At 41.9% G+C, this 21,828-nt stretch overlaps 1 protein-coding gene across 12 annotated transcripts in view; it reads left to right on the plus strand.

Annotated features, from left to right (window-relative positions):
* Positions 1 to 21,828, plus strand: part of auts2a (activator of transcription and developmental regulator AUTS2 a) — a 440,983-nt gene that overhangs the window by 93,807 nt on the left and 325,348 nt on the right. For all 12 annotated transcript variants that reach the window (XM_047378589.1, XM_047378588.1, XM_047378592.1 and 9 more), the window contains exon 3: positions 1,531 to 1,743. In XM_047378589.1, the coding sequence (XP_047234545.1) occupies positions 1,531 to 1,743 (213 nt within the window). The remainder of the gene's footprint in view (positions 1 to 1,530; positions 1,744 to 21,828) is intronic.

Here is a 21,828-nt window from a genome sequence, read left to right on the forward strand (position 1 = left end):
ATTTCTCTGTAATTAATTGTGTTAAAAATGATTTGTTTAAAAATTTCCCACCATGAGCTCTCATAACAATTTTTTAGGAGAATGTCACAGTGAATGTGAGAAAGCATTCATTGTAAAACAGGATTTTACTAATATTTAAAAACAGTTATTACAGCCAACAAGCTAAATTGTATGTGGGATATTATATTAGCAATTAGCATGATTAATGATGTGCATAGTCCTTAGACAGACAGCCACAAGCCACTCTGTAGCCACATCACATTAGTTCTTAAAACGTTAGAGCAAAAAGCTTTTAAAATGTGCAAAAGTTTCACATTTAAAGGCATTCAGAAAGGCTAGTGTTAGTAAGTTCTTTGCTTTTAGGCTGTATCTGCACAGAATGACACTAATAGTAAAAAATTAACTTTTTAGTTTCATGTCTTTTGTTTGTGCTACTTATTTTCCCCCATTTTCCATAAATATGTAAAAGGACTTATTGAACTATGTAATCTATACAGTATGCATGACATGTTGTTCATTTTCTTCAATTAGGTCAGCTAGGTGTTGCGACTTCAAATAAATCTCATTTAGAAGCAACACAGCCACAAAATGGTTTAGATTAGAAGGTTTGCTGATTTCCACAAAGCTGCCTGCATTTCCAGTTATAGCACATTCCAGTGCAGTGGTCAAAAGTTAAAAATGATAAAATAGAGCAGCCTTCCTGGTTTATGCTTAAGTCAGTTATAAACTTGAAAATACAGTTTCCTTTTAAATAGCTCTTTGCATGTTTTGGGCCTTCCCTGACTTCATTTTGTGATGCTCAGAATTTAGTTTCTTTCCTCTGTAACATCCGCACTGAAGAGTGTTGTAGTTAGCTTGATCTGGTAGTGTAGGTATGGTGCATTCTTTTATTAGAAAAATATTGGATTTTTGAGGGGTGATCAAGCTGACAACTGGCCAATTCCTTCAACAGCTGACTTCTTTTTTGTCTGCGTGGACAGTTGTGAACAGACAATTATTGCCATCAGTTTAACCCCTGCACAACTGTAGCTAAACAAGCTGCCTTAAACTATTGAGGATCCTTTGTGTATCTTTGGAATCAGGTTTTCCTGTTCAGTCACCCTGGCTTAAATGCGGTTACAGTCTCCTTTTCCTCTGTCTTTATTTGTACAACCATGGGGAAAAAATAAGGGGAAATTGATTAAGGACATTTGTTGCTCCCGGTCTTTGTAGAAGAAAGCCCTCCACACTGTATCTAAAGCCTTTGTGCAACATAAACATAGTTTAGAACTAACTTTCTGATGCTTATTGGTTTTATGTCAAAATGGGTTTATATGACTTTACTTCTTGCTGCCAAGTGGGGGAGTAAACAGGTTTTCTCCAATGTAGAAAACAATTAAACAACAAATGATTGCAGAATATTCAAAGGCCATTTTTATGACATACATAAAAAAATAAATAATAAAAGAGACTTATACATGCTGTCAAACATATTACTCTGGAACCAAATGTCTTTTTTAACTTAGCTTTCTGTTCTTGTTTTCTTTGTAGAAGAACGTGACATTGACACCCCAGGAGCGCAGGAACAGCCAGGCTGGCACCCTACACAAAAAGAAGCCTCCCAAACTCCCCAATGGCTTAACCTTGGAGTCTTGCAAGAACAACCACCACCAACACCAGACATCAGACCAGGAGAACAATCCCAGTCTGGCACACACACAGGGGAAGAGGAAGAAGAAACACCTGAACAAGAAGCACAGGATGGTGAGCTAAACGTTTTTATGTTGAGGTGATATATATTTCCATGTGGATTACATGGCAGAAATTAGCTGTGTTGATGACTTTTATGTCTAGCTATAAACCAGAGAAGAACTCAGTTTACCTAGCCCCTCACTTTATCAGGTAAGGGGTCGGTAATGTGTAAAGTCAGATTAGTTTACTAACATGGTTTCGTTTCAGAAGAAGCTGGCTCATGTTCTGGCTGAACTTTATGTTTGCTATCATTAGTTCAGAAACTACATGTTTTAGCTTTATGTCTCATTTCACTTAGGTTGACCCAGTGTTTCCCTGGTATCAATAATCCATATTTGGATAGTAACGTAAAAATCTTAAGTAGGGATGTAAATCTGTAAACATTTGTGCCGATATCAATATCCGATATTAATATTGCTGTTATGGTCTATAACCATAATGTGATCATTTTTTCAGTGTCAAAAGTGTAGGGTTTGCTTGTACACACACGGACAAAATTGTGTTTCCTTCACATTTTTGTACATTCCACTGTTACTGCAAACAATCATGCTTTAATGCATTTTTAAGTCCTTACATACAAAACTGTGTTATTAGTTTTGTAATTCAGTATCTTTCAAAAGTGTTGATGCACCTCAAACGTTTTCACAATTTATCACATCATTACCACAAACCTTAGTGTTTTATATCAGGGTTTTATGTGATAGACCAACAAGTAGTAGTGCATTGTTGTGACGTAGAATGAACATGATGCACATTTATTTTTAATAAGAATGAATCTTAAAACATTTAAAAAGTGTGGTATGAATCCATTCCCAATACTTAAAACCAGCTTTTGTTACAATTACAGCTGCAAGTCTTTTTGGATGAGTTTCATACTCGTACTACTCATACTCGTACTCGTCGTCTTCCGCTTCATCCGGAACCGGGTCGCGGGGGCAGCAGACTCAGTAAAGATGCCCAGACTTCCCTCTCCCCAGACTCCTCCTTCAGTTCCGGACTCTTCTCTTCAATACCCTGGCATAGGCCTTACCAGGGAGGCTGAGAAGTGTGATCCCCCTGTAGTTGGAACACACCCTCCAGTCTCCCTTCTTATGAAGGGGGACCATCACCCTGGTCTGCCAGTCCAGAGGCTAGGATGAGTTTCTTTTAAGATAAACCGTTTCTGTGAGCATCAGTTTTCAATTCTTGCCACAGATTCACAATTAGATGTGGATCTGGTCTTTGACTAGGCCATTCTAGAACTTGAATTTCCTTTGATCTAAACAGTTTCATTACCACTCTGGCTGTGTGTTTTGGGTTGTGGCACCTGCTGGAAGGCGAACCTCTGAACGCAGTCTTTAGCAACAGGTTTTCCTTCAGGATTGCCCTGTTTTTATATTCATCTATCTTCCCACAATTCCAGCTTTAAATGTTCCTGCTAAAGAAAAATATTGCTGCAGCATGATGTGGCCACCGCCATGCCTAGTTTTCCTCCAAAGCTGGATATTCTACTAAGTTTAAATTACGCACAGCTGGACTCCATTATTAAATAGAGTCCAGCTGTGCAAAAGGAAGTGCACCATATGAGTGGCAGCAGATACAGAAGATTCCTCTCCCCGTTCCTAGTTTTTAACAATTTTTATATTTTACATATAAAAACACACTGGAATCTTCTCACACGAAGGGCTGTTACAGTTTTGGGATCCACCTATTGCATGTCCGAAGGAGATCCCGATGGAGTTAAAGATAAGAAGGCACATATGCTGGCTATAAGATGAGAAACAAGTGGACGATGGAGATACAAGCCCTGTCTTCCCTCAGTCATCCTGGCCAACGCCCACTCATTGACGATCAAGATGTATTATCTCACAGCTTTGGTTAGCGGGCAGTGTGAGTACCGAGAGTGCAACATGTTCTGTCTGACTGACACTTGGCTAAATGAAAGAACACCAGACTGCTCTGTGGAACTAGCTGGCTTCTTGCTAGTCCATGCAGATAGGAAGAAACAGAAAGGCAAGAAGGTGGGAGGAGGACTTGCTGTCTTTATAAACTCCAAATGGTGTAAACCATGTCATATTACCACGAAGACAGAAATCTGCACCTGTTGTTGAGGTGCTGGTCGTTGTGCTGCAACCATACTATCTGCCTCAAGAGTTCTCAGCTATCATTGTTGTCGTTGTTTACATCCCCTCGTCGGCAGTGGTGCGGGGCACTTTTGACGTCATTCATTCCACTGCAGCGGACCTAGAGAACGCTCTCCTCGTCATTAACGGGGATTTTAACAACCCGTAAATCTCAAGGACACTGACCAACTTCAGCAACCATGGAGACAAGAAACTGGATCTCTTGTATGCCAATGTTAAAGAGGCATACAGGGAAACCACACTGCCCCTCTTGGCAAATCTGACCACTGTCTGGTATTGCTGACTCCAAAGTACATGCCTGCTGTCAAGAGATAACCTGTCACCACCTGTACAGCAGTGGTCAGGGAGGCTGTGGAGGCCCTGAAGTGTGCTATAGGACAACGAATTGGGAAATGTTCCAACAGGATTACAGTGACCACATAGATGATCTGGCCCAATGTGTCACTGATTACATCAGGTTCTGTGAGGACATTATCATCCCTACCCAAAGGATAAGCTGCTTCCGCAACAAACCCTGGATTAACAGAGACATTAAATCTCTGCTAAACAAAAAACGATTGCTTTCATGCAAGGGGACAACGAAGAGGCCAAGTAATTGATTCAAAAGAAGCTGAACAGAGAGCTTAGAAGGGCGAAGTACTGGTACAAGTACAGGATAGAGCTGTACTCCACCCTCCCCTCCACCCTAGTCATCACAACCAGCCATGTAATGTGATAGCTCACCAGACCCTGGATCAACAAGGCCTGGGCACCTGACAACATCCTTGTGAGGGTCCTCAATATGTGGGCTTAGCTGCTGGCAGGAGTGTTCCAGCATCTTTTTCACTTCTCGTTAAAAGTTGAAGAAGGTGCTGAAGATCTGGAAGACTTCTTGCCCCAATAAAGGGACAGTCCAGCGACCTCTCCAGTTTCAGACCTGTGGCACTAACGTCACATGTAATGTAAAGATTTTCAAGAAATTGGTTCTGCTGCACTTCAGGCCCTTTGTATGCGACTGCCTTGACCCTCAGCAGTTTGCGTACCAGACTGACATCTGTTTGGACAATGCCATAATCTACTTGATTCACAGAGCTTACACCCACCTTGAAAAGCCACACAGCACTGTGAGGATCATGTTCTTTGACTTCTCCAGTGCTTTCGACACTGTCCAGCCACTCTGGCTGGTTGAAAAGCTGTCTGTGATGCAGGTAGATTAGGATCCGGTGACCTGGATCATTGACTACTTCACCGACTGGCCGCAGGATGTCAGGCTGCATATCTGCCTGTCAGACGTTGCGGTGAGCAACATCAGCTCACCCCAAGGAACCATATTGTCACTGTTTCATTTAACATTGTATACATCTGACTTTTGCTTTGACTCTGGAACGAGCTGCCACTAAAAGTTCTCAGATGACTCCTCCATTGTTGGATGCATTACCGACGACAGTGAGGAGGAATATAGAGACTTGATTGGGAGGTTCTACTACTGGCTGGTGTGACAGTAATCACCTCCATCTGAACGCAGGAAAAACCAAAGAGCTGGAGGTGGACTTAAGATGCAGCAGGAGCCCCCACACACCTGTTGTAATAAGGGGTGAGGGAGTTGAGATGGTGGACACATACAATACCTGGGGTTGCAACTCAATACTAAACTGACTCTGCAGACAATACTATATTAGAGGACAGAGCAGGCTTATCTATCTTATGTTAGGTGACTTCCGTAGGCAAGTGGTGGAACTGTTTTTTATATTTTCCTTTTATTTGATAAAGGGATCTTAATACTCAGGCCCACAACACTTTTAAGGTTATTATTATTATTGCCCTTATTATTAAAGGGCAAAAAATCACTTTTGTTTTTCCTTGCACTTTATATTTATGCACCACTTTGTTATGCTGCATTGAGGTTTGTGGCTATAATATATATATAACACGGTTGTGCAGCAAACCTGACAGCAATGCTTCAGTCTCACTATAGTCCTGGGTATCTGTAGAAACAAATAACATTGCATTTAGTAATTTATAGTGGCAAAAACAATAGAGTTAATTATTATTTTGTATTACTTCATGTCCAAAACAATACCATCACATTAATCTATTGTAGTATATTAAAGTAAAAAGCACTAAATTAAATAGAGTCAAAATGATCTCAGTGCGAAGTATAGCTTTTGTGTTATGAGAGCATACAAACGCTTCTGTTGAAACAGATTTTTTATGAGCAGCAAAGTAACAAGGTCACGAATGAATATTTATGTTACCCTGATGCAGCGGTAAATCTTTGCCAGCAATGACGTTTACAGCCCCTCCTACACCCCAAACAGTATACACTATATACATACACACAGTCCCACACACCAGAACCTCTGAGGTTAAGCTCTGTTATCTCCATGGGCGAGGGTCACTCTATTTCAGCTGTAAATTCAAGGACTGTGTGAGTTCATGCAGGACAATCAGGCATAAGTAGAGAAAACAGGTACAGGCACCAACATACTGTTACACACGTCGTATATAGGCAACTTTAGGTAAAATATGCTCCAGCACTGAACTTCCATCTGCATCTGATCCTATAGCATGCACAGTTTGATCTCCAGCTTAGCCAGGCTATCACATGCCAAATACTTTCATGACATGAACATTGCACCTTAGCTATGGCATGTTTACCGCACACATACATCACAACTGTATAGTTTACACATGTGATACTCAAATGTTGGGACAAAGTAGGGCTGGGTTGTGCGAATATCAAAAGTAACACAAATACTTCAGACTTCAGACCAAATGAGTGATAATTTGGTAGATGCGCCAATATACACTCAGCGGCCACTTTATTAGGTACACCTGTCCAACTGCACGTTAACGCAAATTTCTAATCAGCCAATCACATGGCAGCAACTCAACGCATTTAGGCATGTAGACATGGTCAAGACGATCTGCTGCAGTTCAAACCGAGCATTAGAATGGGGAAGAAAAGTGATTTAAGTGACTTTGAACGTGGCATGGTTGTTGGTGCCAGTCGGGCTGGTCTGAGCATTTCAGAAACTGCTGATCTACTGGGATTTTCACACACTACCATCTCTAGGGTTTACAGAGAATGGTCTGAAAAAGAGAAATTATCCAGTGAGCGGCAGTTCTGTGCCTTGTTGATGCCAGAGGTCAGAGGAGAAAGGCCGGACTGGATCGAGCTGATAGAAAGGCAACAGTAACTCAAATAATCCATAATCCAAGATGGCGCCACAGATGGTCGCCTCGGCGTGTTGGTGCGCATTGTTTTGTTTTGTTTTTTGCTTTAAAATGGTCTTCTGTGATGGTACCCGGAGCTCTCTCACCAGAGAAGAACTCCTGAACATCAGGGCTACTACACCAGAGGAGTTATTTCCAACTTTTCTGCCTACTGCTCTGAAATTTTTGGACATTCTGGTCAAAGGTGCGCTCACCGGAAGAGAGGGAAACGGGCTGGGGTGCTGGTACGACTTCGCCAGCGTGGACTACGAACACCGTTACCTGGAATATTTCTCTCTAACGTGCGCTCACTTCCCAACAAAATTGAGGAACTACAACTGCTGTTGGGGAAAAACAGGGACTTTTATTCATCAGCAGTTTTGTGCTTCACGGAGACGTGGCTGTGTGGATTAATACCGGACTCTGCGCTGCAGCTGGCAGGATTCCAGCTCTACTGAGCGGACAGAGACACGGAACTCTCCGGCAAAGCGAAAGGTGGAGGAATCTGTTTTTACCTCAACAGTGGTTGGTGCAACGACGTGACAGTGATTCAGCAGCACTGTTCTCCAGACCTGGAATCCTTCATCATAAACTGTAAGCCTTTCTATTCCCCCCGTGAGTTCGCTTCGTTCATCCTGGTCGGTGTTTACATCCCGCCGCAAGCTAACGTGCAGGTCGCACAGCGCATGCTCACCGACCAGATACTGAGTGTGGAGCGGACCAACCCGGACTCCTTAGTAATCGTCGCTGGTGACTTTAACAAAGGTAATCTGACCCACGAACTCCCCAAATATAGACAGTTTATAAAATGTCCGACCAGAGAGGACAACATTCTGGATCACTGTTACACCACCATCAGAGACGCTTATCACGCCGTCCCACGTGCTGCACTGGGCCAATCCGACCACATCATGGTCCACCTGATTCCTGCATACAGGCAGAAACTAAAGCTCTGCACACCTGTTGTGAGGACGACAAGGAAGTGGAGCAGTGAGGCTGTGGAGAATCTCCAGGCGTGTTTAGGCTGTACAGACTGGGATGTGTTCAGGACTACTACCAACAGTCTGGACGAGTACACAGAGGCTGTGACTTCCTACTTTAGCTTCTGTGAGGACAGCTGTGTACCATCATGCACCAGGGTGAGTTACAACAACGACAAACCCTGGTTCACAGCTAAACTCAGAAGGTTAAGACTGGATAAGGAAAAGGCCTTCAGGAGTGGGGACAAAGACATATACAGAGAGGCAAAGTACAAGTTTGGCAAGGCAGTGAAAGAGGCCAAACGACTGTACTCTGAGAAGCTCCAAAACCAGTTCTCAGCCAACGACTCTGCGTCTGTCTGGAAAGGGTTCAAGCAAATCACCAACTACCCAACTACAAACCGAAAGCCCCCCACTCCATCAACGACCGACGCCTCTCCAACAACCTGAACGAGTTCTACTGCCGCTTTGAAAGACAAAGGGACAGTCCTGCAACCTTCCCCCACGACGCCCCCCAACAGCTGCAGCCACAATCTACCACCCCCATCTCTCCAACCTCAAGAGGGGCCTTGGCACCTCCAACCCCCACCCTGAAGTTCCCCCCCACAAGCCCCCTACCCACGCCGAGGACGGCTCTTTCCATCCAGGAGAGGGACGTAAACAAACTCTTCAGGAGACAGAACTCCCGGAAAGCTGCTGGTCCGGATTCTGTCTCACCAGCCAGCCTGAAGCACTGCGCTGATCAGCTGTCTCCAGTCTTCACAGACATTTTTAACACCTCACTGGAGACATGTCATGTGCCAGCCTGCTTCAAGTCCTCCACCATCGTCCCTGTTCCCAAGAAGCCAAGGACCACAGGGCTTAATGACTTCAGACCCGTCGCCCTGACCTCTGTGGTGATGAAGTCCTTTGAGCGCCTTGTGCTCTCACACCTAAAAGACATCACCGACCCCCTCCTGGACCCCCTGCAGTTTGCCTACAGGGCCAACAGGTCTGTAGATGATGCAGTCAACCTAGCCCTTCACTTCATCCTCCGGCACCTGGACTCCACAGGAACCTATGCCAGGATCCTGTTTGTGGATTTCAGCTCTGCCTTCAACACCATCGTCCCAGCTCTGCTCCAGGAGAAACTCTCCCAGCTGAGTGTGCCCGACTCCACCTGTAGGTGGATAACTGACTTCCTGTCTGACAGGAAGCAGCGCGTGAGGCTGGGGAAGCACGTCTCTGACTCCCTGACCATCAGCACCGGTTCCCCCCAAGGCTGTGTTCTCTCTCCTCTGCTCTTCTCCCTGTACACCAACAGCTGCACCTCCAGTCACCAGTCTGTCAAGCTTCTGAAGTTTGCGGATGACACCACCCTGATCGGACTCATCTCTGATGGTGACGAGTCCGCGTACAGATGGGAGGTGGACCATCTGTTGGACTGGTGCAGCCAGAACAACCTTGAGCTCAACGCTCTAAAGACAGTGGAGATGGTTGTGGACTTCAGGCAGAACCCAGCCCCACCTTCCCCCATCACCCTCTGTGACTCCACAATTGACAATGTGGAATCTTTCCGCTTCCTGGGAACCATCATCTCCCAGGATCTCAAGTGGGAGCCAAACATCAGCTCCCTCATCAAGAAAGCCCCGCAGGGGATGTTCTTCCTGCGGCAGCTGAAGAAATTCAACCTGCCAAAGACTATGATGGTGCACTTCTACACAGCCATCATTGAGTCCATCCTCACCTCCTCCATCACCATCTGGTACGCCGCTGCTACAGCCAAGGATAAGGGCAGGCTGCAGCGTGTCATTCGGTCTGCTGAGAAGGTGATTGGCTGCAGTCTACTGTCGCTCCAGGAACTGTACACCTCCAGGACCCTGAAGCGGGCAGGGAAGTTTCTGGCTGATCCCTCCCACCCCGGTCACAGACTCTTTGAGACTCTCCCCTCTGGCAGGAGGCTGCGGTCCATCCGGACCAAAACCTCACGCCACAAGAACAGTTTTTTCCCATCTGCCACCAGCCTGGTTAGCAAAGCCCGGAAACCACACAGACACTCCCCCCCCCCCTTTTTTTTTTTTTTTTGCTGACAGGACACTTGTAAACTGTAACTCTATGCGTTACATTAACGCTCAGCTTGGACTCCTGCTTTACTTGCACTGCCATACTTGCACACTGATCATCTGCACTGTTGTATTGCTCTTGCATCTTATACTGCTCTATATTTACTCTCACTCACTTAAAACTGTGCACATATATTTATATTATATTGTAGATATGTTTATACTGTTTAATTTGTGTTGTATTGCACTGACTACGCCAAAACAAATTCCTTTTATGTCCAAAAACGTACTTGGCAATAAAGCTTTTCTGATTCTGATTCTGATTCTGAAATAACCACTTGTTACAACCAAGGCATGCAGAAGAGCATCTCTGAACGCACAACACGTTGAACCTTGAGGCGGATGGGCTACAGTAACAGAAGACCACACCGAGTGCCAGTCCTGTCAGCTAAGAACAGGATACTGAGACTACAATTCGCACAGGCTCACCAAAATTGGACAATAGAAGATTGGAAGACATTACCTGGTCTGATGAGTCTTGGATTTCTGCTGCAACATTCGGATGGTAGGGTCAGAATTTGGCGTCAACATGAAAGCATGGATCCATCCTGCCTTGTATCAATGGTTCAGGCTGGTGGTGTAATTGTGTGGGGGATATTTCCTTGGCACACTTTGGGCCCCTTAGTACCAATTGAGCATCGTGTCAACGCCACAGGCTACCTGAGTATTGTTGCTGACCATGTCCAACCCTTTATGACCACAGTGTACCCATCTTCTGATGGTTACTTCCAGCAGGATAACGCGCCATGTCATAAAGCACGAATCATCTCAGACTGGTTTCTTGAACATGAAAATGAGTTCACTGTACTCAAATGGCCTCCACAGTCACCAGATCTCAATCCAATAAAGCACCTTTGGGATGTGATGGAACGGGAGATTCACATCATGGATGTGCAGCTGACAAATCTGCAGCATCTGTGTGATGCTATCATGTAAATATGGACCAAACTCTCTGAGGAATGTTTCCAGTACCTTGTTGAATCTATGCCATGAAGGTTTAAGGCAGTTCTCAAGGCAAAAGGGGGTCCAACCCGGTACTAGCAAGGTGTACCTAATAAAGTGAACGGTGAGTGTACATGACATGCTTAATTTCTAGTATTTCATTTCTAATAATTACAATGATGGTCCATGCCTGGAGGATTTCTATAAATACAGCATTTATTATGCCTTTTGTATCCAGCAGTTGTGCCAAGGTTTTGTTGTAATTTTCATGTTTTTAAATAGAAGAGGTACTTCAATTAGTCCAGCTATTGAAAATGTTAAGATTTTAATTAATGAGATATATTTTAAAGAATGAAGATTTTTTGTAATGTATTATTATCCATATCTTATCTGGTTAAAGGTGGCGTTTGGTTGGGAGGGAAAACTGCAGGTTGGACTGAGGAAACTGTTGGATGGTGAAAGAGCCACATTGACAAACTTATCAATCCAGGAACCTGTCATCTGCAGAGGTGGCAAAGTTTAAGGTCTTGGAGAAAACCATTTCATCACAATGGCAGAATATGATTAGGTACTTCAAAGGGCACCAGGAGTGGATGAGTTTTGCCTGAGAAGCTGAAAGCTCTGGACATTGTAGGGCTTTGGTGGTTCACACCTTCAGTGTTGCATGGAAAACTGGGACAACACCTGCGAACTGGCATGCCAGTTTTTTAAAAAGGGATCAGAAAGCATGCATCTAGAGAGGGATCACAACTTTCAGCCTCCCCTGACAAACCTTAGGGTGTTGGAAAGGAGCATCCGACCAGTGATCTTACCTGGGATTCAGGAGGAGCAGTTTTGCTTTTTTTCCTGGCTGCGGAACAATGGATCAGCTGTTCACCTTTACTGAATTGCTGAGGGGGTCGTGGAAGTTTGGTATCCAGTCCACATGTGTTTTGTGGATCTGGGAACGGCCTATGATCGTGTCCCTCAAGGCCTTTTTGTGGGGAGTGCGAGTATCAGAGATGCTTTTAAGGTCCACCTGGTCCTTTTATAACCTTAAAAGAGGCCATAGTGTTGCATAGGACAAAAGGATGGATTCTGATTTACTGCAGCTGCTGCTGTCAGAGAGCATAAGGATTCAGCAGGTAGTTTGGAATCAGAATGAGAATGGCATCTGGAGCAAATGTACAGATATTCTCAAGTATTTCTTCCCTTGTTGTATAGCTGATAATATTAGGACCCTGTAGCTACTGGTTAAGGTGCCTGATCATAAACAAAAGAACTCTTGGCTGTCTAAGGAAGTGCCTAATCAGAATTGCAGTAAAGCTTCTCCACATCAAAAGGTCAGTTGAAGTAATTCATGAATCTCATTAGGATGTCTCCTGGGCGCCCCCTTCCAGCCTGGGAACAGCTTGGGATTTTGATACTTATAGTACACACGTAGCCTTTTATGCTCAAACGTGATAACCATATCTTCACTCTCTTTTTCTCACCATCTTCTTCAAGCTCTCCTCATTTGACTGAATAAACAAATAACCCTTCAGATTCTTGACAGGTTGAATTTTCTTATCTTAAACTCTTTGTTTTAAACTCGGTAAATATCCAATGCGATGATTTAATTATAATGAATGGTTTTGATGACCTAATGTGTCAGACTGGTGCTTCTAATGCTCAGACTGTTACTGCTTTGAAATATTTTTTTTTGTTTCTTTCACCATGCAAATTGACCCATGAACCTTGATGCTCACTGAAAGATTTATCTGTCACACTTAATGACATCTGCATAGTTAAAAAGATCATCATCTGGGCCTCATGCCACTCCCTTTTTGTACTTATAGCTTACCAGTGGAGCTATTACCTTTTCTTTGGCTTCACTGAAAATAAAGCTTAAACTATTGTCCTTATTCAAGGTTAAATTCTAAATATCAGAAGGCTCTATCAAGGTTTAATTCTCCAATTTGAAAAACCTACAGTCTGGAGACAGTGCTTGTTATCAGCATTTTCACCAGCTCTGAAGCAGAATGAAGGAAGAAAAAAGAAAGGGAAACATTTTTTGTTGAATGAAGGAAGAGATATATTTCCCTCATTTGAATTTCTCTCCCAGCAGAGCTCGCAGATTGCAGTGGCTGTTTTCTTCTTTGTTTGATTTTTCTCTTTGACACTGACCTAGTGTGCTAATTTATGGGATACTGTAAGCTGTAAATGTTGCCTCCCCTCTGAGTTTACACCTAACTCTGGAAAATGAACCCAGGTAGAGGTACCTGAATATATATTGGAAGGCAGTGATAACATATAAATCAAAATCATGTCCAGCTTCTCCCTGCTATTGATATCATTTTGTTATTTTCTTGTCTCCAGCGTCATATGGTCACAGATTTTAGGATGTTTTTTTCCTGAGATGATCATTTTAGGCCTGAAAGGTCATGGAGTATTGAATTAAACAGGTGCCATATTGTTTTTATTAACGTTGCTCAGGTTTTTAGACAAACTCTATATTTAAACTCTTTTCGTCTAACAGGTGTCTCCTTTACAAAAACAAGAAGACGCAATAAAATACACTGAGCAGCCATAACATTATGACCAGCTATAATATTGTGTTGGCCCCGACCTGTTGCGTCTACGGACTACACTAGACCTTGGAGGGGGAGGCCTCCATGAATTTGACTTTTTTTTGCAGCACATCCCACAGATGCTGAAGTGGATTGAGATCAGGTGAATTTGGAACCCAAACTCATTCTTTTGTTCCTTAAACCATTTCTGAACTGCTTGATCGCAGGGCGCATTATTTTGCTGAAATAATGGAATACAGTTTCCATGATAGGTGCTACAATGCACCCACCCGGCCATCCATGTGATGAAGAAAATTTGATTCATCAAACCAGGCCACCATTGCTCCATGGTCTAATACTAATGCTCACTTGAGTAGTGGACTGATCTGCAGCTATGGATCCCTTTAAGATACACATCAAATTTGAGGACAAGAGGACTCATTTATTGATTAATATAGCCCACATACTAGCAGGTGGCAGAATCAAGCCAGATCAGTTTGAATTTTCTATTTACTACTACATGAAAGGAAATTACAGTCATAACTGCATCATGGGTTTAGGCAGCAAACCCAGAAGAAAAAGGATTTTGTTTGCTTTTTTTTAAATGCATCTGAAGAGTTCCTGGCAAAGTTCACAGAAATGTTGCACTTATTGTAAGTGGAATATAAAGACAGTGTAACATTGGTTACAGTGTCAGTATCTTTTACAGCATCAACAAATACAGTAAGTTTGCACTCTCATTAAGAAAAAAAATTCATTTTATGAGCATTATGTAAAAATATGTTTTCCAGCACTTTATCTTATAGATTGTCATGTTTTTCCTAAGGAAGCTTTGCTCTACTCACTGATGTTGGAGTGGGAGCCTGTGGTGGTTGCTGCTTTGTACAGTAACTCTGGTAAACAGAACATCGTGCTGTGAGGCCCATCTGCTCTCTGTAGTGGGGGAGTGATGAGAGAAGACGTGTTGTGGGTGAGAAAGGAGAGCCTAGGTTAGATCTCCCTCCTCAGAACCCCTCATGTCTCAGTCCAACCACCTGCCTGCCTGTCTGTCTGCTGGTCTGTCTGTCTCCTTGTTTGTCAGCAGCTGAGGAGCAGGGATTTATTAAAACAAATGTCAATCAGTTTGTATTAAATGTGAGAATCCCTTAAACACCTAGCTGAGAATTTATGTAGAATAAATGAGTTTACTATTCTGGTTGAATATTTGACCACTCTTTTTCTCAGAACATCTTCAGAATGATTTTGTTTAAGTTCACTTATTCCCTTTTATTGACCCATCTTTCAAATGTGGTCCTCAAGTTTTACCAGAGTTGAGGTCACAGTTTCGAGTTAGCCTGCCTTATTAACTGGAACACCAGTGTGACTATTCACAGTGAAGAAGGTTTAACATCAAAGTGTACTTAAAAGATTTCAACCAAGAAACAGATGCCTTCTCCATTAATGAAAACCTCAAGCTCAACAGCAATTTGCATCTCCTCAACAGAACAAGTCAAATGCCTTCAAAAGAAAGTTTGAAGATTTGACTGAATAAAGTTATTTGGCCACAGTAGCAAGAATTATGGCTTAATGTGTAAGGGTGAGGCTTTCAAACCTAAGAGCACAGTACCTTCTGTTAGGCAAGGTGGTGGCAGTATCACGGTGAGGGTCCATGTCGCTGCCTGTTATCCTGGTGCATTGTACAAGGTGGAAAGAACAAAGAAGGACTATCTCTAAATTATTCAACTTCAACTCAAATCCATAGTTTGATGGTTGAAATTTGAACACAACTGGCTGTTCCAACAGAACACAGACCCACATCACATATCAAAACTGGGTTTGGATTGGATAAAGCAGACCCACCTGAAGCCCTAACCTCACCTCTAATAAAAAAACAAACTGTGATCTATGCTTAAAGCTGAGTTTGTTCCATGAAACTAGCTAATTAAAATGAATTTGCAAAGAAGGGCATGTATCCAATTATTACTAGTGGTTTTTGTAAAAATGTGAGCCTAATGTATAATTTTGCACATGAGTGGATGAGAGAAAATCCACAATAAATTCAAACATAACAACCAAATTTTGGTTTTTAAAAATCAATATGGGTAAATGTTTTTGACGCGTCCGTGCTCCAACCCAGTTCATGCTAATAGTTCGGTTATCTCCTCGGCCTCAAGAAGGGAAACATCTAGATCATGCTGGACACCAGCTTTCAGGGAGTGGAACTGCTCACCACTCACACAATTACTACATTTGCATTGCCAGCAATGTTACTTTGTTCACTGTATAAATCATATCATCCGGGCAAGTTAAATTTGGCTATTTAATATGGTAAAGACAGTATTATTTCTGAAGATATAGTGGCAAGATGGATTTGTTCATTGAAAAACAGAGAATTTTTTTCTGTATGGTACAACTAGACAGTTCTATCAGATGCCAAATGAATTATGTCTAGTGCCAAAGTAATTGTTTCTGAGGTCTCCAGAGTGGTGTCTAATTTGAAAAGCCTTCAAAGACAAGTCTTAACCAGGCCAGCCAGTCAACTGAAGGGCTCTGAACTCTGGCTCTCTGAATATTTTTTACTGGCTGGAAACTCACTCTGTCCGCCCTGATGGAGAAGTCCTGCCTTAGGACTGCCAGAGGCTGGAGTATTATCCAGCATCAGTCTCTTACCTACACTGAACTTTCACTTCAATCTGCTGGAGGCATGTAATAAGATCAAGCTAAAAGCACTAATGGCAGCTCCCAAGGGCTGGCTTGTTTGTGTGTGTGTGTGTGTGTGTGTGTGTGTGTGTGTGTGTGTGTGTGTGTGTGTGTGTGTGTGTGTGTGTGTCTTTTTTTCTGCATCCTTGTCTAAATATTTGGACTGGAGCCCTTTTTGTGTCAAGATGGAGGCAAACTTGTTTGCTTGTCAATCTCTATTAAAGATGTAATGCAATGTTCAGCTCTTTCAGCTGTGTTGGTCACCCTTAATAAGCTTATCCTTTAAGCCAGTAGGAGATTTGAAGAAAAGCATTGTCCTGATTGTCAGATAAGATGCCAAATCCATCCTGGGGGATGATAACCGTCAATGTCACTGCAGCTCTTCATGCAGTGGCGTTGGATCAAATCAAATCTTTATGGCTTATTATGAGACACATGCCCTTTATGTGTGAACCAGTTGACGCTATTCTGAATTATTTAAAGGAATATTTGTGATTTAAGGGTACTACAATTCTGTGCAATATATCAAACCACCATTGTTATCTCAATGCCAGTGTCTGCAATATCGCAATCGCAAAAACCTGCTTGGATGCAATATTCAGCAGGATAGTATTATTTTAGGGTCATGCATTCATGTTCAATGTATTTGGCCAATTTACATGGACTCTAACTGTCCTTCATGCACAACCATACTGTATATTTGTAGTAGCTGAGAGACCAAAGCTCACAGAAAAGTGTATTGGTAAAGAAAGAAAAGTCACAAAAATGGGTTATTCATAATAAACATTGTCCTTGCTATTTTCAGCAGTAGTATTTCAATGATAGGGTTTATTGATATTGTGCAGCACTATTATGAGCCCTGGATGTAAATGTTGTGCTTCAAGCTAAGCTGGATCTAGTTTGAGACTCTTACACTATGTTGCCAAATGTAATAGGTCATACTGCAAAATCAATTAATTCTGATCTCAAGTCCTGACTTCAACACCTCTGGGATGAATTAGAGCAGAGGCTGCAGTTCTGGTTTTCTCACCTAACTATGAACATACTTCTAAACCTTCATATTTACTGAATAGTTAAAGTTACTGTTGTTGGCAACGGTGGATCCATCAACAAATTGGACCTTATAGATTAGTAATGGGATGTCATCAAAGCATGTACATGTAAAGGTAGACAGACAGATATGTTTGGAAAAATTGTGTGTGTTGATGTAAGAAAGAAGGTGGTACTTGAGTGGTTGCCCTGTTGTGTCAGCTACAAAATCATTGTGTGGTGATCCAACAGCAATGCCGATTATATTAGCAATAAACGTGTGCTAATGATTGTGTATCTTTGTAGTGTTGGCCCAAAGGCAGACTGTACCATTTTGTACCTGGAAAAAGTCAGATATGAAATGAAGCTGTTTGCCACAGACATTTCAATATGTTCCCACAAAGACGATGTTTTATACTGTCTTTTGACAACTGATGATTTAAAGAAATTGTCTTATAAACTATTTATAGTCTGCTGTAAGGGTTTATGCCTTCTGTAAATAATATCCATTAGCAGGATATTGTTAACACCCTCATCAAACTATTGCATATCTGGCTATAATTTTAATGATGTAGAATGAAATGATACCATAGGCAACTAATGCTCGTGCATCACCTTATTATTATATTTTTTTTTGCATTGTTGCCTGCGTACATAATTTGATCACCAGCTAAGTCAGGCTTCCACATGGGTTTTTGATCATTTTGGAAAATTCCACCACATGTGCGCTACTGGCACTGAATTAACGCAAATGGGACTCAAATATTGTAGCAACAGCAAAATAACATTGTTACTTAGTAACACACTACGCTAAAAGCACTCTTGAATTAAACGTATGGTTTCATTTACTGTCTGAATAATTTGGCTTGTTATTATCTGACCACATGGGAGTACTCAAACAATAACAAAATTTCATTGCCAGATGGTCAGCTGATCCTTTAAAATAAAAAGAAAAGAAATGGACAGGATGGCGAGGTCACAAAAGAAAACCATACCTAACAGAACACTGCAAATAGCACATCACTAAGTATATTAGGAAGAGGGGGCATTAAATTACTACCAAAACACTGGCATACATTGCAAGTAGAAAGTGACAAAATGGCAAATGGTTGTGGCCTAGTGGTTAGAACAGGAGGTTTGTGTTCCAGAGGGGACACAAGGGGCCAGGTTCGTATCCCACAGATTACCACTCTGGGTCCCTGGGCAAGACCCTTAGCTCCCCGGGCACTGCACAATGGCAGCCCACTGCTCCCTGTAAGGGATGGGTAAATGCAGAGGACAAATTTCGTTGTAATGTACATGTGCAATGACCAATAAAGATGATTATTATTATTATTCATAAACTGGTCCCTCAGACTTTCCACACAGTCATATTTCCCCTGTCCTCAAGCTCCTCTGACAGCACGTTCACACCTCTGTATCAGTAACTTCATGCTTCCACCCACTCCCACTGCATCTCCTACGGATGACTCGTGTGTCTGTGTTGTCCCTACTTCCAAAGGCCTGTCTGTAGCAGGAGCCACTGATGCTGTTTGACAAGTCTAGGCCAGCATGTTTTTGAAAGTGGTTGAATGTATTTTTTTTTCTTTCTGCTTGCCTTCCATTAAAGAATGTGTTCCTTTTCATCTAAGAGAGGACAGTAAAGAGAGGGATAGGGGACCTTCTTCATGACTGTTCAACTGAATCCTTTCATAGAGCTCTGCCTCTGTTGAGTAAAGACATACAACATTTGCTCTTACTGGTCACCATCCAGCCTGATCCTGGATCTCTCTCTTGACAGCCCCCACCATCAGCTCTTGAAAAATTAAGTGGCTGTACTTAAAGTGTCAGCCACTTTAAGCCCAGACCCATTCCAGCTGTCAGTCAATGTTGGCCAGTGGATTGTAAGTGTTTGAAGAAGCTTTTATTGTGGCTGTCCAGGCCGCGCCTTGTCACAGGCACACTAGCAAGGCGCACCAGTGGAACGTGCTTCAAATCCAGCCTGCTGCCGTTTACACCTCTCTGGCTTACTGATGAAAGCTCAAGATAGTTCAACTCCATCTGAATGTGGGAAATATTTGCTTCCGCTTTTCATTCCGCCAAATGGAAATACACGACAGTGTGAATATGTTTTCAGCGCAACTTGAATACTGTGTCCTTTTTGGTATTATTGGCGATCAAATTTTAGGACCATATCAAGACTTCACATCAAGGCCTAATGAAATTGCCAAGCATGAAAAAATGAAGAATTCCGACTTAGACCTTTAAATATAAGGGTTAGGATATTACAACAAAAACTGTAGTAAAATACAGAAGTTCTATTTTTTAAGAAAGCAACTAGATTTCATATGAATCACATTTTCCATATATAATTTTCCACCATGGATAGCATGACTGTTTTATCCTCAGCACAGAGTTGTTTTGATAGTTTTTTCCTGATTTGTTTTAAAGGACATAAATGCTGCTAAACTGCTAACCTACACTGCACCGCAAATGTAATCACACCCCTGGAGGTTTCTCATAGTTTGTCATCTTACAGCCCCAAACGTTAGTGTATTTTAGTGGGATTTAGTTGGACCCCGAGAAAGTAGTGCCGCCAAGGAGAAAATGTTTTACAAATAAAAATCTGAAATGTGTGGACCACATCTGAATGTCCACCAGTCACACTTTTTTCTGTTACCCCTAAATAAAATCCTTTGCACCCATGCCTAATGTGGTTGCAATGGCTTTAGCAGTCAGTAGTTTCAATAATTTGTACCTGGCCTTTTTAGAAGAGAGGCAAGAAGAAAATTACATTTAGGGTTTGCTATTAGCCACGTAGGAGACACAGCACACATAGAGTCTATTCAGATGAGACCAAAGTAAAACTTTGTTTCTTATATGCTTTTCACTGCTTAGTGATTTAGTAACTCACATAAGAAGTGAAAAATGTTTGCACATTGTCATTTAAAAAAAATCCTGAGCTTAATATTTCTATTTCTTTTTCAGGTGCCCTATCATTGATTTCACAAATCTCATGGCTCTGTTCTTAATCTTCTTTTAAAGCTCCCCTCAGGGAGTTTTCCCTTTTAATCATCCATCCCAAAACATCACAAATGTGTGACAATCGCTATAAATAGCTACTAAACTTGGAAAATAAGCTCATGATCACCACTTGAAGTTAGCAAAAGCAGTGCTACATCAAGGAAGAAAAGGAGAGAAAGTGTTTAATGACCAAGAGTAGAGGAATGTCTGAAAGCTCACATTTACATATTGAGTCAGAGCTGGAAAATCCTCTCTATTTGCTTTTCATCAGATATACTGTCTTTGGTGGCGGCAAAAATAAAATTTCTGTCTTTATCCTTCTGCTTCATTTCCTTTGTTTTAGAGCACAGCAGACTATTTCCTCCAAGCAATTTGTCTATGTTGCAGTTATTTCCAGTCAATGCTCTTATATTTGATTACTCTCAGCCCAGTTGTGATGTTACTCTGCAGAGCTTAATGAAACTGTGGAATAATGAGAGATAATGTTTGCATGATGGCTGCCTTCCTGCATTTGATAAGGATTTTGTCATTCCTATTCTTTAATCACTACATTTTCAGTTGATTGTGTGTGATGTCATACTTAGTTTACCTTATTATATAACAACAGGGCAAAAACTAATATCCAGAAAGAAGCCTTTCCACCATCAAATACCCACAATAATATTTTTTTGCTTAAATTAAAACCTTTAAAGTTGGTCATAATTTGTTTTCTGCCATTTTATTCTGATCCCCCCTTAACAACAATCCAGTGCAACTTAATGTGGATGCAAATCCCTTCAAAGGACATCGATTTATTATATTATATGAGCTTGTGTGTGATATAATCTCTGTATTAATGCAGCTGTTCTGTGAAGACCTCAGAGGTTCCTTGGAGATCATTAGAGAACAATCAGCATCGCAAAGACCCAGGAGCACAGCAGACAGATCAGGGAGAAAGCTGTGGAGAGGTTTAAAGCAGAGTTAGGTTAGAAAACAATATTCTAAGCTTTGAACATCTCAAAGCCTTCTGTTCTCTCCCATCATCAATCATCACCTAAAATCCAAGTAAGACACTGTTTGAGAAGATTTAATTTGTGTAACAGCATTATTACTTTTAGATTTCAGAATATGTTAGGATATTGACATTTACTCTCATATTAGATGAATGTCACATGTTGCATGAGTCAAGCTGATGTAGTTCTAATGTTCCACATTTGTGGAAGAGAACTGGAACGCTTTATATAGAGATACTAACTGTGGAGAAATAGCCTTGGATTGGAGGCAAAGGCAGATGCTTTTGCATGAAATTTGAATTGGAAAACAGGTTGTGTTGTACTAGTGACAGAATCACGTTGTACCCAGTGTTGCTGATTCAGGAATAATACCCCAAATAACAGGCTAGTTGTCAGGAAAAACAATAGCCTACATCTTGGATCACGGCTGGGCTGTGTGCGTATTTCGACAGACACTAACATGAGTTTTAAGACCTAACAGAGCAGAAGGGCTGAAGTTCTTAATGCAGCCAGAGAAATTATAA

Source organism: Girardinichthys multiradiatus, chromosome 11, assembly GCF_021462225.1.
Source record: "Girardinichthys multiradiatus isolate DD_20200921_A chromosome 11, DD_fGirMul_XY1, whole genome shotgun sequence".
NCBI classification, from domain to species: Eukaryota; Metazoa; Chordata; class Actinopteri; order Cyprinodontiformes; family Goodeidae; genus Girardinichthys; species Girardinichthys multiradiatus.